The following is a 15,709-nucleotide window of genomic DNA, read 5'->3' on the forward strand; positions in this document are numbered from 1 at the left end:
TGGCAACATGCTGGGGACCTGCGCTGTGCTTCATTTCCTGGGCAGCTGGACTGGGTTAGATGGAGGGCTTTCAGACTCCCACTTCTACACTGAACACACCTCTTATGAAAAGCGCAGAAGAAAGGGCAGTTACGGTCGACCTGGGACGGTAACTTGGCAATTTTTGGACTCAGATCTGTTTGGATTAGGTCCGGCTGCATGTAACGGAGACTCCGACATACACAGGGGCTTAGGACCTGGAACTTATTTCTCCCTCTTGCACGGGTCTGAGGAGGGCTGCTGCGGAGCTCCCCGGGTAGTGAGGGCCTCAGGCACCTCCCCATTCTCCCCTCAGTGGGGCCCTGGGATGCAACCGTGACCCTCATGCCCACCAAGGGCCAGCCATCACATCTCCACCTTCAACTGGCAGCGGGACAGGAAGATGAAGAAGGAAGAATGTGGGGGGGGGGTCTTCATTGAAGGAGACTTTTTGATTTTCGAGCTCCATCTGCTTCCACTTCCACCTCCTGCAGCAAGGGGGCTGGGGAATGCAGCACCCCGAGTGCCCGGCGTGGACCCCGGCGTGGTGTCCGCCAGTTTCCCAGGGCAGCCTCAGACGACCAGACTCGGGGGCTTGAAACAGCAGGCGTTATTTCTTCCCAGGTCACTGCTAGAAACACAACTTATCTTTGTGTGTTTGCCTTCCAACTAGAGACCTTGAAAAATGCAGATTCTAATGGGCTGCAGAGTCTCTGGGTTCTCCACATCATCACTCGCCAATAAAGACAGTTTCTCCTCCTTTCTGTCCAGTCTTTAAAACTTATTTCTCTTGGCTGTCCTGTGTCAACGTGAGGTCCTCACCAGGGCACGGTAACTGAGTAGAAGCAGTGGGGGCCAAGGTGGTATCTTACTCTGGAATCCAGGGGAGATGTTCGATAATTCAGCCTTACGTGGACAGTTAGGAGCTGTTCGAATAGAACCTTCCTCGGATTAGGGAAACACCAGTCTACTCCTCATTTGCTGCGAGTTGATATCAGGACCTGAATTCTATTAAATGCATTTCTGCATCTAGTACGATGATCGTATGGTTTTCCTCCTTCACTCCATCACTAGTGGAACTGCATTCACTGACTGGAGAACATGGAACTATTCTTTGTATTCCTAGAATAAACCCTACTTGGTCAGGACTTATTAGCCTTTCCATATATTTGACTTGTCAAATAGCTTACTCACTACTCCTGTGTCCATAAGAAATCACCTAAAGGTTTTCTTTTTTATAAACTCATTCGCTGGTTTGGGATCAAAACCATGCTGGCCTCCTGTCTCGCACGTTCCCTTTCCCAATTTCTGGAAGGGTCTGTGTAGAATCTGTTGAACTTCGTCCTCAAATACTCCAGACAGTTCACCTGCGAAGCCATCTGGCTCTGGGCTCTCCTTCGTGGGGAAATTATGATTAATTACAGACTAAATGTCCTTAATAGCTGCAGGACTGCTCCAATTCTGTCTCTTCTGGTGTCTGTTTTGGGGAGTTGAGCTTATGCGAGGGACATGCCCCTTTCACCCACCTCTCAGGTGTAGTGGCCCATGCGGGTCACGATGTGCTCACTCTGTCGTGTCCTTGGTGTCTGCAGGAGCTGTGACATGCCCCCTTTCACACTCCTTACACTGGGGCTTAGCGTGTCTTTCCCTCTTCACCAGTATTGGCGCGGGTGACCAGATTCGTCGCCTTCCATGAACCCTTGAGTGCACTGGCTTTCTTTACTGACTTACTCATGAGCCTCGCTCTTCACAATTTCTTTCATTCTCCTTTCTTGGAGTTTAATTTGCTCTTTTTCTTTCTTCTTGAGATGGAAGCTTAGATATTGGATTCTCATCGTTTCTTCGTTGTTGTCTAAACTAAGGTCTGCTCGAAGGACTGATTTAACCCCAACCCCCATGTTCTGAAATGTGCCATTTCGGTGAGTGGCGTGTCCTCTTGGGAAGGACAGTGCTCTGCAGCGGCGGGGACACTGTGCTGGGTCCCTTTAGTTTGCGTGGGTCATGTCACTTCAAGTCTGCATGTCTCCACTCATTTCTTCTCGGTGTCCTTCCACTTGCTGGTCTCCAGTGCAACTGAGGATCTGTCTATTTCTCCTCTTAGTTTTGAGGAGAATGGTTTTCTTTTACACACTTGACGTTCTGTTAGGTGCATTCCTCTGGAACTGAACCCTTCATTACAGAGAATTTTCCCTGCTTGGGTTCCGTTTTATTTCTTGCCTTAAATCCTTTGACATTAATCAAATCAATCCCTTCATTGCAAGGAATTGCCCCGAGTGTGCCGAGTTTTACTTCCTGCTTCGCTTCTTCGGCATCAGCACCACCAGACAGCTCTCCTTGGGTCAAGTTCATGGGATGTATCTTTTTCCAGTGCTTTAAGTTCAGCCTGTGTCCTCATCCTTGAGACGTATCCCTTGTAAATATCACTGTTGTCGTCAGCTGGAATCCAGGCTGGGAATCTCAGCTTCCTTGGGTAGTGAGCCTCCAGCAACACCACACAAGTTCAAAGTCCGACAAATGCCTGGAGGGCAGACTGCAGGCTTAGCTGCAGGCCCCTCCCCCTGGCAAGCCGGGTCTCCCGAGGACAGTGTGGTGGAGGGAGGCCTCGCTCTGCCTTGCCATCTGGCCCCCAGCCCCCGTGTCAACTCAGCAAGGAGCCTACCGGGCAAATGGGCCTAGTGCGGGGGGGGGGGGGCTCCTCCAGGTTCCTGTCTCTTATGAGACCCCGAGAGGTGCCAGAATCCCCTCAGTTCTCTAACCTCCAGTGGAATCTCACTGCCTGGGGAAGCCCGATGCCCCCCTCCCACTAACCCTAACCCCCAGGGAAGACAGAGGCTGGCGGCTAGCCCCGCTCCTTCCCCTTCCCTTTGAAATTGTACTTGCCCTCCACCTCACAGTTTCCACGGCTCTCTGACCCCTAAAACCTATGACTGTTTGCAGTTCACGTGTGTGTAGTTGTTGGAACAGGACGGCACGGCGAGGTGTACATCTGGCCCTGGTGTGTTGAGTGAATCGGGAAGTGCCCAGCACTCTGAGATACTGCCAAGGTCCTCTCTGACAACAGCCTTGCCCTCTACCTCCTCACTTCCTTTCACAGGTGAGCAGCGCCTACTTCTGAGCAGTTCGGTGATCTGTCAGGGATCACACACCTGGTGTGAAGAGACCTGCCCCGCCCCAGAGCCCCTTAGCACACCTAAGATGGCAGGGTGTTTGCCGGAAACCCTGCGCCCAGAACCTCGATGCCTGGAGAACAGGGGCCCTCACAACTCCGAGTCTCTGCACGCCTGCGGGGAGGAAGGACACACAAGTGAGCGCGCGCGCGCTACTGGGGCAGGAGCGCAGAGCACGTACCAGGCGGCGGATGTCGCGCTCGCACTCGCGCTTGATGCGGTGCACCTCGTCCTGGTGCTCCTGGTAGGCTGCGCGCAGGTCGGCCGCCTTGGTCTTGTCGGCCTGCATGCAGTTGCTGAGCGCCTCCTCCGCCTGCTTGCGCGCGGCCTTCAGCTCCAGGATCTCCTGCTGCAGCCGCAGGCGCTCGCTGTCGAAGCTCTTGCGCGCCTCCTCGCGTGCCTCGGCCAGCAGCGCGGTCTTGACCTTGTCGGCTGCGCCGTCACGCAGCACGTTCAGCGTGGCCTGCAGCCGCTGCAGCTCACCCTCCTTGATCTTGGCCGTGCGCGCCGCCTCCTGCTCGTGCTGGCGGATGAGCATCTCGCGCAGCGCCTGCAGCTCCTTGGTCTTCTCCTCGTGCAGCTTGGCCCTGAGCGCAGAGATGTAGGCCGTGTGCCGCCGCTGCTCCTGCTCCCGCTCCAGCTTGGCCTCCTGCAGCCGCTCCCGCAGTTTGCTCACCTGCAGCAGAGAGAGGGGGGTCAGGGCCAGGGTTGGGACGGCAGCCACGCCCAGAGGATACCTCCCACACATCTCCGTGCCTGATGGCCTTGCAGGTCCAGGGCCCCACACTCCAATCCCCCCTCCTGCCGTCCCCGCAGTCCTGACCCTCAACTCTCACCCCTATTTTCTTGGGATTTTCCCCTAGCATTGGAAAAACATGTGAAGGCGTTGGGGCGGAGCATCAGCCCTTCGACTTTCTTTCAACTTGGAGATTTACAAAGACGGACAATTTATCCACCCGAAAACAAGCCAGCAAAAATCGCCTCTCACTAACACAGAACAAATTTTAAACCAGAAATGTATTTGCAGCGCCCACGCACTGGCCTCCGGGGCTGGAGAAGACAGGGCCGGTGCGGGTAGAGAGGGTGGGTTGGAGGAGGAGGAGCAGCTACCACCTGGGCTGGGGCTCCAGCGCCTCCCCCACACTGACCACTCACAGCCCTGGGGGCGGGGACTCTGTTTTCAACAAGCAGCTGAAGCTGGGAGATGCTTCCTGACCTGCGGAGGGGCGGAGCCAGGCTTTCCCGGCACCTGGCCCCACAGCTGGTGTCCGCAGATGCCAGGCTGCCGACCAGGCCCACCTGGGCGCATCCGTGCAATCAGCCAACAGCTGAAAACACGAATCATGAAAGGTGCCGAGGGAGTGTGTTCTAATACACTCCGCACAGCTGTACCCGGCCTTTCCATGTCGAGCAACACGCCATCCACACGGTCCCCAGACGCTTTATGACCCATTTGCTTTCTAAATACCGCCAATCATGCGAGAACAGAAACAAACAGTTTCTGTGGACGGGCTGCCTCCGGGCTGAGGGCTGCATCCCCCCAGACCACTCTGTTGAAACCTGGGTTGGTGAGGAGTTCCATGGTGCCTGCGGGGGTGTGGGCGGGTTCTTACTCACAACAGACAGCAGGGACCGAGGCAAGCAGAGCCCACCAGGCAAAGGCAGGGTCAACAGCCCCTCACAACATTCTGGAAACAGACACAGAACAAGGAACCTGGGACCCAGGCCCACCTCCCCAGGGCTGGAATCAGGCTTCGCCTGAAGCACTGAGCGCCTCCCTTCCAGGCCGGGCCTCGAACTGTGGAACTCGCAGTCTCGCTGAAGGACCAGCACCCCCGGATGTTCCCGGCCGGGAGGCAGTGCCATCCTGACTTCCAGGCCCATGTGGCCAGCGAGTCGGAGTCAGGAAGGATGGGGGTGGGTCACCCCCCGAGTCTGCACTGATGAGTGCATGTCCCTGGGCCAGTTACGGACCCTCAAGATGGCTCATGTGACGTGTCCACTTAGCAGGGCCACGGCACCCGGTCATTTGGCCGAACACCAGTCTAGATGTTGCCGTGGGCATCTTTCTTCAGGTGGAATTAGCATTTAGACTGGCGGACACTGACTAGGCGGGTCACCCTCCCCAACCCTGGTGCGCCTCCCCCAGCCCGTGGGAGGCCTGAAGAGACGAGACTGAGGTCCCCAGTGAGGAAGGGGCACGGCCTGGGGCCGCCTCTGGACCCCAGGCTGCCACGGCAGCAGGTGCTGGAACTTCCAGCTGCCCGTCCTGCAGGCTCCGGGTCCGTCAGCCTCCAGGGCGTGTGAGCCGACTTCTGGGAAAAACCCTCTCCCACCCCGTGTATGTGCAGGTGCCTGTGATTCACATGCGTGAAACCTCCTGCTGGGTCTGGTTCTCCCCGAGAGCCCTGACTGTGACACAGGGAGGCCCGCAGCCCCGGTAAGGCTGCTGGGAGGAGGGAAGCGGAAAGGCAAAGAGCAGATAAAGGGAACCGCGGTCCCGGGGAGGGAGGGGGCGGGTGCAGAGAGGGAGAGCAGAGGCCTGTGTGAAGGGCAGCCTGGGAGCGGTCGGCCGTGCCCTGGGAGGGGCCAGGGACCAGGTGACACCGGTGTGAAAAGTGGAGACTGGGACACAGACACGCACAGAGGGACAACCACACAAGGACCAGGAGAAGACGGCCGTCGGAGGAAACCACCTGCCCACAGTTGACCTCTGACCACCGGTCTCCATGACTGTGAGAAAGTAGGTTTTCACTGTTCGGGTCGGCCAGTCGTAGCAATTCGTCGTGGTAGCCCCAGCCAGCTAAGACACTGCGGCAAGTCACCTCTGCCCTCTGGCCCTGGGTTTGCTCCCTCATAAGCTGGAAAAAACCACATCTGACCTCACAGGTCACCAAGGGTCAGGAGGCCCTTTGAGGCACCTGGCACGGCCAGTGCAGCAGACACCAAGTAAATGCCAGCCAACCACTGAGTAACTGCGTGTGACAGGCGGCACGTGGGCCCCAAACGCCACCCTCGCTCATCCCCTAAGCAAGGCAGGCAGGCAGCTGCAGCGGAAGCCTCCGTGTAACAGGCGGGGAAACCGGGGCAGGGGTGATTACATGGCTTGTCCCAAGACCTCCAGGCAGGTGACATGGCAGAGATGGAATGGAGCCCTGGCAGAACGACCTGGGCTGTGTGGCTTCCCTGGGACCAGAGCTGCCGTTGCTACTTCCTGGCCAGGCCCTGCAGGCCCCGCCCCACGGCGGCCAGCCCCAGGGCCCCGGGCAGGTGAGTGCTCCTACATCAGGCAGGTGTGGACAGATGGGCGCCACACCAGCCACCTGCTGGAAGAGGCTGGCTGCACTAACCCTGACATCCTCAGTGTCCACAAGCTCTTCATCACCCCAGGTCGGGGACGCTGCCTCTGCTCTCCATGGAGTGTCCTGAGCTGGGGTCACAGCTAGGGCTCCAACTCAGCCACCTGCTCTCCCAGGAGATGGACCCCACCGAGCACCCCAGCCGCTGCGGAGTCCCAGCTCTCAACAAGACAGGGACACCTGCTGCAGTGCCCCGAACCACACCTGTAGGGACTACGGGCAGGGCTCAGGGTGTGGCTTCCCCTCCCCAACAAGGCCCGACGCCATGCTCCCCACCCTACGCTCACCCCCACCACGCCTGCTCTACCCCCAAAGCGGAACCACGCCAACACAAAGGGCTGTGGCAGGGCCCAAGTGCCAGAGGCCAGAGGGCTTTGCATTGTCTCTGTTTCTGAAGATCTTTAGGGCTTCACGCCACAGGTGAGCAGACGAAGATCTGGAGGCCGTGCGTCACTTGTCCAAGACAGTGAAGGCAGCCAGGAGCCAAGCTGTGGCTGCAGCCCGGTCTTAGTGATTAGGAAGCCTGGGCTCCTCCCGCTGCCGTAGGCAGTCAATTGTGTCTCGGCAGCACTGCTGGTGTCGCGGCAGCATCTGCAGTGCACCTGGCGCCCCACTGGGCACTGTACTGACCAGCGTTAAAGCTCAAACCCACCGTACGAGAGCCAAACAGCCTCACCAAGCCAGGCTCCCTTCCAGCCCCGTCCCGTGCCTTCCCCTCCAAACTCCCACCAGGAGCCCACCAGGTGGCACTGTTACAGCCCCGCCCTGCAGGTGAGGGGAGTTACAGCAGGGAGCGCTGTTCAGCAGCTGGTCCAAGGTCACAGAAGCCGTGGGGCTGGGACTGGCACCCAGGCGGAGTCTGTACCACCACTGCCGTCAGACCTACTTTAACAAGGGGCGAGCTGCGTCTCAGACACCCCGCAGCCACCCCGCAGCCCGGGAACACGCCCTCCACGCATGCCCCAGGGGCAATACTGCCCAAAGCCCACCCCTCCAGGGAGCCGGAGGCCCGCCCCTGCCCACCTTGCTCTTTTCCTGCTGGAACTCGATCTGAATGCTGGTCAGCTTGGCCCGCAGCTCCTCGTTGGCCACCTGCACCGCATCCGTCTCCATCTCGGGCTTCTCGCCCTTGCCCCGGCCTTTCCTAGACATGCTTCCCCTCGGTCAGGTGCCGAGAGTCCACGTTCAGGCCCGCCAGCCAGCAGGCGCCGCTGCCCGCTCCGCCAGGCCAACCAGTCTCGCAGGGCTCAGCTCCTCCCCCGTGTACACCACCATCACTCGGGACCCTGGGGAGGAGGAAGCCGGGTTAGCAGGGAGAGAGACAGACAGACGCCGGTGTCCAGCTGCCTCGGGCACTCAGACGAAAAGGCTGAGGCCGCCCTCCCTGGGCCAGGCCCTTGCTCATGGGGTCGCTGACCGGGCACTTCCCGAACGGGCTGCACAGAACCGCCCAGGAGCTTGTCGAGGCTCAGAGTCCTGGGCCCACTCCCGGAGGACCTGCGACCACAGCACCTAAGTGCCCTGTAGACCAGGGTCTACGAAGGTCGGGGAGACTCAGCCACACGAGTGCTTGTTCCAAAGGCAGGTCCCTGGAGGCAAGGGATGTGGTGGGGCCAGGGGGTCCGGATGTCCCTTCCACACACCCAGGTGGTTCTGGAGCAGGGTCCGAGGACCACACTCTGAAAAACTAACTTTTAGACTTTTTAGGCTTCACAGAGGACAGGGGTTCCCTCCTCCCAGCTCCCCAGGCTAACACAGCACTGCTCACCCCAAGCCACTAGCTCTGGGCCCAGGGGAGGGGCACTGGCCAGTGCAGGCAAGGCCACTAAGGAGGCAAGAGTGGAGGGCAGTTACACCCGTCTTGAACAGGAGAGGGCGCTGTTTCCCAACGCCCTGACGCTGCGTTCCGGGGGCAGTCCGTCACTGATGGATTCCAGATCCGTACATTGTCCTTCAGATCAGCACAGTCAGCATGCACTCCATCTGCTCTGATCTGACGTATGGGAGCCTGGTCCATAATTCATCCCTGGTCCTCTGACCTGCCGGCAGTCCCGGGCAAGCACAGCAGTTCTCAGCAGTGGGCACTGCCCCCCACCACAATCAGGACACGCCCACAGACAGAGCCGCTGCTCCCCGCTCCAACAGGCCACCCACTTCTACAAATGCAACCCCCAGACCCACAGCCTCTGGGCAAACACTCAATGTGCCTCCCACCCACACGTCACTCAGCCACAAGGGACAGTCAGGCAAATGGCATCACAGTCATGCCGGCACACGCCACACAGAGAAAGGCGACGGTCCTGAGAGTGAACAGGTGGGGTCAAAACGCAAATGTCATCTGTGGTCTCGATTTTTCTTAAACATACATATTGTTCATTTTTTTGACTTGGCCACAACCATTTTTCCAGTGCTTGCTGGGGGCCAGGCCCCACACCCCGAGAACACAGCCACGCCTCCCAAATGTCAGCAGTGACTCCCCCAGATGGTGAGATCATAAGTGATGTTTATTTTCTTCTTTACACTCTTCCAGGTAAAGCAAGTTTTCTATTCCTACTGCTGGTTGATGGGAAAAATGGAGCTGGCCCTGGAAAAGTTCAGGTGCAGCTTGGAGACCTCAGGGCCATGCTGGGCCTGACCTGGCCCCTGCCCCAGGCTGGGGTGGCAGCAGCCCCGCCCGTCGGAGGAAGGGGAGGCCGGAATGAGGCTGTGCCACACACAGGAAGCCCCGCGTGGGCCTTGCTCTGATCATGAGGTTGTTTACAGAGCGTCCAGGCTGCTGAGGCAGAGAGACAAACAAGGAGACGGGAGCTGGGACAAGGTGCGGCTGGGAGTCGGCCAGAGGGTGCATTTGAGGGGTGTATTCACAGTTCAGCCAATGGGACTTGCTCACAGAAAGTGGGCGTTTGCTGACCTTGAACTATATGCCAGACTCGGCTTGAGCCGGTTCCTTCTCAGCCTGATGCAGTGCCCACCAGTGTCGGCCAGCACGCTGGGCACCAGGGCCTGGTCTGGTCCCCACAAAGTTGCCTGCCCTCGGCAGGGCAAAGCCTCTCAGGGACAAGGCTCTAGAAGCAGGAGGACGGGTTAGCGCACAGGAACCAGGTTCGTGCAGGGAAGGGGCCGAGCTCTGGCTGGGCAGCGGGCCTCAAGCACCACAGCTTGGCTTTCGGCTGGTGCTGAGGGGAGGGGACAGAACAGTCTTCCCCAAGTGATGGTCACACAGTATTCCTGGAATCTGCCAATGTGCCCTGACTCGGAAAAAGAGGTCTTGGCCAACGTGATTAAGCTAAAAGATCTCAAGCTTAGATCATCCTGGATCAGGGCAAACCCTAAATCCAGTGACAAGTGTCCTTACGAGGAAGAGACACACAGAGGAGACACACGCAGGAGAGAAAGCCACGTGAAGGCAGAGGAGGGACCCGGGTGATGCAGCCACAGCCAAAGAACCAAGAACCCCAACAACCACCTGGAGCTGGGAGTGGCAGGAAGGACGCCCCCCCTCCCCCGGAGCCTCAGGGGGAGCACGGCCCTGCCCATGCCTGGAGTTTGGACCTTCCAGGACCAGAACTGGAACTGCGACAGCACAGTCCCGTTGTTCGAAGGCCCCATTTGTGGGATTCTGTGTAGTGGGTGCAGGAAATGAGCACACTGGGCACGGAGCCAAATGCTCACGGGACACACTCAGCACCCCCAGGCCTCAGATCATCCGCTTCCCGGCACCAAGTCTGCACGGACCCTGCCTCGTGCTGTGCCGCACCTGACGTCAGCAATCGTGGTAACGTCTCCCCTCGGGACACGGCACCCTCACAACCTGGGGGCTGAGACAGGAGGGGACCTTCCCCTCCGAGCTGCAGAGGCTGAGAAAGCTGGCGTGAGTCACCAGAGATCGTTCGGTTACTGGGAGTGGGGAGAGATGTCCACCTCCGCTCCCCGCCTCCGCTCCCACCCACGCCGCCTGGTATTTTTATAACGGGATTCACAAAATGCTGGTAAAAATAGTCACATCAGCTCCCAGACAACCAAAACCCTAACGCCTTCTGATGAGCAGAAATCCCAGCCCACGGTCCAGGGCCTTCTCTGCGATACTGACTGCTCGCCTCACCAACCACTACGTACAGGGGCCCTCAACAAAGACGTGTTTGCTGAGTCACACCCTTTCTGCGAGTGTAAAGCTGTTTATTCTGAACCTAGCTGTTTTCACACCAGACACTTGTATTTAAGTCCCTTGAAAGCACCTCTCCCTGCGTAAGTGCGTGCTCTGGGTTTACGTATGGAGACCCAGACAGACCACGCTGACTTACTGAGCCCAGGCTCAGTCGTACATGGGGGCTCAAGGAAAGGGAAGGGTCCCCACCAGGAGGAAGCCAGATGCCTGAAGAGGCGGCGTGCAGCGCTGCTGGCGTTGCTGCTGGTGGGGGGACACTGAAGACCACCGAGGGCCCAGGTCAGGGGCGGCTGAATAGGAGACTGCACGTCAGTAAGGGGGGGCTCAACTGGGAAAGGCCTGGAGCCGGGGGGGAGGGCAGCCCAGGAGAGACAGACGTGGCGCCGTTCGTCAGCTCGTGTCGGTGGCTGTTGGGGTTCCCTTTGCACCCGTGACCACCGTGTGCTGTTTGTGCAATGGAAGTCATGGAGGAGAGGGTGCTGGGCTCCCGCCCCGGGCGGCCACCGCTCCTCCACGACCCTGTGCTGCATCTCCAGTGCAAAATGCGTGTGTTGTCTTTAAAAGACCGGCAGGGGCCAAGGACAGGCACAGCCCTCGTGACGAAAAGCCACACGATGGGATGGAAATGAAGGCGCTGGAACGGGGCAGCTGTGGCCTGCCCACGAGTCCCGTGTGAGCAAGCAGTGGCTGTCTGTCCACGGCCACGCGACCAAGCCCCTGCAGTGACCTCGCCGGCAGCCACAGGAAGGACCGGATGGGACAACAGACGTGACAGTGCTCCAAAGGCCATGAATCGACCCAGAAACGGGCTCTTTGTCATGTGTGGAACAAGTGCCACACATGACAACTGGGGCAGCCGGCACTGGAGGGCACTGGGGAACCTGGGGCTGGGGGGCCCCACAGGTCACCTCCCTGTCATCTCCACAGGAGCCCCCCCTCAGTGCCCCACATGCAGCCATCGTATCTCTTTAGTTTTTCTTTTAAAGATTTTATTTATTTATATTTAGAGAGAGAACGGGAGGGAGAAAGAGAGGGAGAGAAACATCAATGTGTGCTTGCCTCCTGGGCGCCCCCTACTGGGGACCTGGCCTGCAACCCAGGCACGTGCCCCGCTGGGATCGAACCAGCGAGCCCTTGGTTTGCAGGCTGGCACTCAGTCCACTGAGCCACACCAGCCGGGGCAGCCATCACATCTCTTCAAAGTCCCTCCAATAACAGGACACCTGCTTTTTTAGGGCGACCCCTCCACTAGAAAGCACTTCCTAGTTCAAGCCAAAAAGAAACACGCAAACAGAAAGGGCGTCCTTCGAACTCCCGCAGCTGGCCCCTTCCAGCGCTCGGAAGCCACCCCAAATGAGTCCACGCTCCCTGCCACCCAGGTTCCAGTGCCAACTCCAACCTGCCTTCCAGTTAACAGGGCACAAGAAGAGAGCCCGTGCAGCGGGCGCCAGGGTCCGCCTCCTCCGGGGCGGCCTCACTGACCCCTCCCAGCACCACGGTGACACGGGCACTGTTACCACTCCCCCTTGTGGATGAAGAAATCGCGGCCCAGAGACAGGAACTTGCCCACGTCACGTGGCTGGAAAAGAGCCAGGCGGACGTGGCTTCACGCCCCAGACCAGTCACTCTGCACGAGCTCTCGGGGCCTGTTTTCCCCACCGGTGGAACGGGGACCTTTCACTGCGGCGACGCCCCGGCCAGCAGGAGCTCAACGGGAGGCTCTGTCTGTGCAGACTCGACAAGAGTGCATGGTCACCAGGCACCCTGCCGCCCGGGGCGGCACCCAGGCCACGTGGGAGACCGGGCTCAGAAGGACGAAGCCGGATGAGGGGCCGTGGGAATCTTCGCTGACAGCAGGTGCGAATCCGCAGCCTGGGAGCCCGTCCCCACACGGGAGGCCCAGCTGGTGGCGAACGTGCTTCCTCAAGTAGAGAAAGAGAGTGGACCCGCCGTCTGCCGGACACAGCCCAGCTCGCGGGAGCGCACGCGGGCCCTGTGCCTCCCCTCCCACCACCCGCTTTGCTGCTGCCGTCCCCACAGGCAGTACCCTGGCCAAACTCCCTCTGGAGCGCTTCCCGGTCCCCCTGCCCTGCCACCTGCAGTCTGACCACCTGCCCCCACTTCCTCCAAAACCAGATGTCGGCTCTCCAAGGGCTCACCCCTCCACTCAGCCCCACCAGCTCCCAGGTCCCACTGGGCATGGCTCCGCCTCAGGGGCTTCTCCCCACTCACAAGCCTCCTCCCCTGGAACGTCCACAGTGGCTCCAGCGAACCCACAGCAACTGTGCTGCCCTCTGACGTGGCTGCCCGGGCCCCGCTGGGCTGGCATCGCCTGCTGACCTGTCCTGCCCAGTCATTCATTCGTTCCTTCCACAAATCTTCATCGGGCCTCGACCGCTGGGCACTGTTCTCAGCACTGGGAACAAAAAACAGACCTCTCCCCCCACCCACAACTTCCCCCCGTGACAAGGCTACCCATCGTGGGGGGACTGGATGAGCCCACCACGGTGCCTGAGGCCGAGCAGGTGCTCAGAGAAGAGCCAGCGGTGGAAGGAGAACCAGGTGTGACCTCCGCTGCAGGGCGGCTTTCAGGGACGGTTGTGGGCTGGGCGACTGGCCCAGAGCCAAACGAAGCCTCGCAGGTTCTGGGCTGAACGGCGGCTAGAAGTCGGGGATGTGAAGGCTGCGGTGCACCCACCGCAGACGGAGGCAGAGCAACTGCACTTTCGGTGAGAGGCGCCACGTGGCTGACCTGCTCCCAGCCCGGGGCAGGGGACAGCGCCACCCCACGGTGCTGTCCTACTGGGCAGGGCAGGGTTCCACATGGACGTGTGTGTGGACATGCGGGCTAAAGGGCTGGCCAGGGACCCGGCCTCCCGCTTCCCCCTGGCCTCCCGGGAAGTCCCAGGCTGTGGAGCAGCACATGACACCCTCGAAGGGCCTGTCGCCTGGGGGTGCCACACCACGGCCAGCGGGCCCTGGGCCAGTCTGCGGAGGCCCCGCTGCCTGGACTGCTTGTCAGGCCTTTCTTTGTGAGTCATGTTCTTAGTGATAAGAGTAAAACCAGGCTAATTGAAGAAAAAAATGGAAGGCTTCAAAAAAAAAGTTAATTTCCAGTCCCAACCCCCCCCCCAACACACACATGGCATCTCCGAGGCCTGTCTTCCCAGAAGAAAAGGGCCAGCAGCAGGTGGGCACCCCGTCCAGGCCCAGCTCTGCAGACCTTCACACTTGACCCTCCGATGCTCGAGGAACGACTCCCACTCTCCAGGGTCCCAGTGAAGTCACGCAGCACAGTCTGGGGCCACCCACGGTTAACAGAGTCCAGGGTCTGAAACCCGTCTGGCACTGAGTCCCGGCAGCCCCACCCGTGCGTGAGGTCCGAGGAACGCCCACTCCACCTCCCAAAGACTTTTAAAAATAGGGCGAAAAGATGACCTAAGTTAAATGCAGTGTGTGTGACTGCTCACAAAGTCCGAACTCCGCCAGGCTCTCCCTCCACCTTCACGGCCCTTCTCCCCTCCTGGGCTGCGAGCTCCGCACCTCCCCGCCCCCGCCCCACCCCACCAGCACGGGGCAGGCCCTCCCGAGCCACCAGGCCGGGGAAGACCAGGCAAGCTCTCCTGTCCAGGCTTACAAGCCCGGCTCCAACAACGTGGGGCGCACCTCTGCCCTCCCGGTCCCTGCTGACAGAGCCACGGCCCCTCTTCTCCAGCCTCCAGCTGCCTACGTGCCACATCCTCCAAGGCCAACGGCACATTCCTTCTGTCGGGAGACGTGCCCGAGTTGACAGAGCTGCATCTCCGGGGGCGATGGTGAGTGGGCCCGGTGCTGGCCCCCACCCCTGCTTCCCTAGAGCACAGAACACCCTCCCCATCCGGGAGGGGAGATGAGCAACCCCCCGGGGCAGGCCCATGCTCCCCCCCGCCCCCGCCCCGGCCTGAGCTCCGGGGGCTTCCTCGTGGTATCAGCACAGCCACCTCCATGGTTTTTTGAAACAGATGCCGGTCTTCTCCCACCTCACCCCCAGCTTAGAGAAGGGAAACTGCGGCCCAGAGAAACTGCGTGGCCTGCCCAGGGCCGTGGCCCGGAAAGTGGTACCTACCGCCCACCAGAACTGCATCTGCCTCAGTCTCTCCTATTGTGCTGGGAAACTCGAGGGCGTTGTCTGCAGCTCCGCACGCATCGGCGTCCCCAAAAGTCTGATGCTCAGGGACCCAGCCCTGCTCACTGAGCCCGGGGTGGGGGGGGTCCGCCTCCAGGACTGGCCATGTGCTCCTCTGGCTTCGGAGCAGCACCCTCCAGACCAACGGCCTCCCGGGCTTGACAAACGGCCCACAGAGCCCCGGCATCCGTGGCCACCTAGCTTCCCCCTAAAACTCGAGAGACTCCATCTGGGCCCTGGGAATTGCCCCAATGCCACCGGTAGGAAGCAGTCTTTCAAGAACACCTTTGAGAACGCAGGTCTCTAAAACCGGCCCCCTTGACCGTAACAGGAAGAGGCAGACAGGTATGACAGCTACACCCCAGTCTTCGGGTCCTCCGTTTGAGCAACACCGTCGTCACGCCCCCTACGGCAGCCGCCTGGCCCCACAGCTGCAGCAGGTTGCTCTCCGGCAGGCTCGGGAGACACACGTCTGTAAAACGTGACGCTCACCTGACCGTGCAAGCTCGGTGTGTTGTGAGAAGGGAACACGGTGACGGACAGCACTGACCGTCAGCCCACCCCGCTGGGACTACTGCCCACGGTAACCTCTGCAGTCCTCAGCACCGTGCCCAAGGCGCTGTGACCCGCTTCCGGAGGCAGGGGGAGGGAGAAGAGGAGGAGGGAAGGGGGACGGAGAAGAAGGGAGGGACCGAGGGAGGGACGGAGGGAGGGAGGGAGAGAGGCAGGATGGGCCAAGGAATGAACCTGAACTAAAACTACCTAACCAACAGACAGCGCCCTAAATGGGAGCGAAAAAACACAAAGTTGTTTGCTTTCCGGCCACAGCCGCCCA

The 15,709-nt window shown here is 59.9% G+C and overlaps 1 protein-coding gene across 6 annotated transcripts in view; it reads right to left on the reverse strand.

Moving 5' to 3' along the window:
* The window catches only part of JAKMIP1 (janus kinase and microtubule interacting protein 1), an 88,882-nt gene that overhangs the window by 43,360 nt on the left and 29,813 nt on the right, over positions 1-15,709 (reverse strand). For all 6 annotated transcript variants that reach the window (XM_053672436.1, XM_053672439.1, XM_053672440.1 and 3 more), the window contains 2 exons: positions 7,568-7,830; positions 3,367-3,861 (listed from right to left, as the gene is read on the reverse strand). In XM_053672436.1, the coding sequence (XP_053528411.1) occupies positions 3,367-3,861; positions 7,568-7,696 (624 nt within the window). In that variant the 5' untranslated portion in view covers positions 7,697-7,830. The remainder of the gene's footprint in view (positions 1-3,366; positions 3,862-7,567; positions 7,831-15,709) is intronic.

This window comes from Artibeus jamaicensis, unplaced genomic scaffold (genome assembly GCF_021234435.1).
Source record: "Artibeus jamaicensis isolate MK-2021 breed Jamaican fruit bat unplaced genomic scaffold, CSHL_Jam_final contig_76, whole genome shotgun sequence".
NCBI lineage: Eukaryota > Metazoa > Chordata > Mammalia > Chiroptera > Phyllostomidae > Artibeus > Artibeus jamaicensis.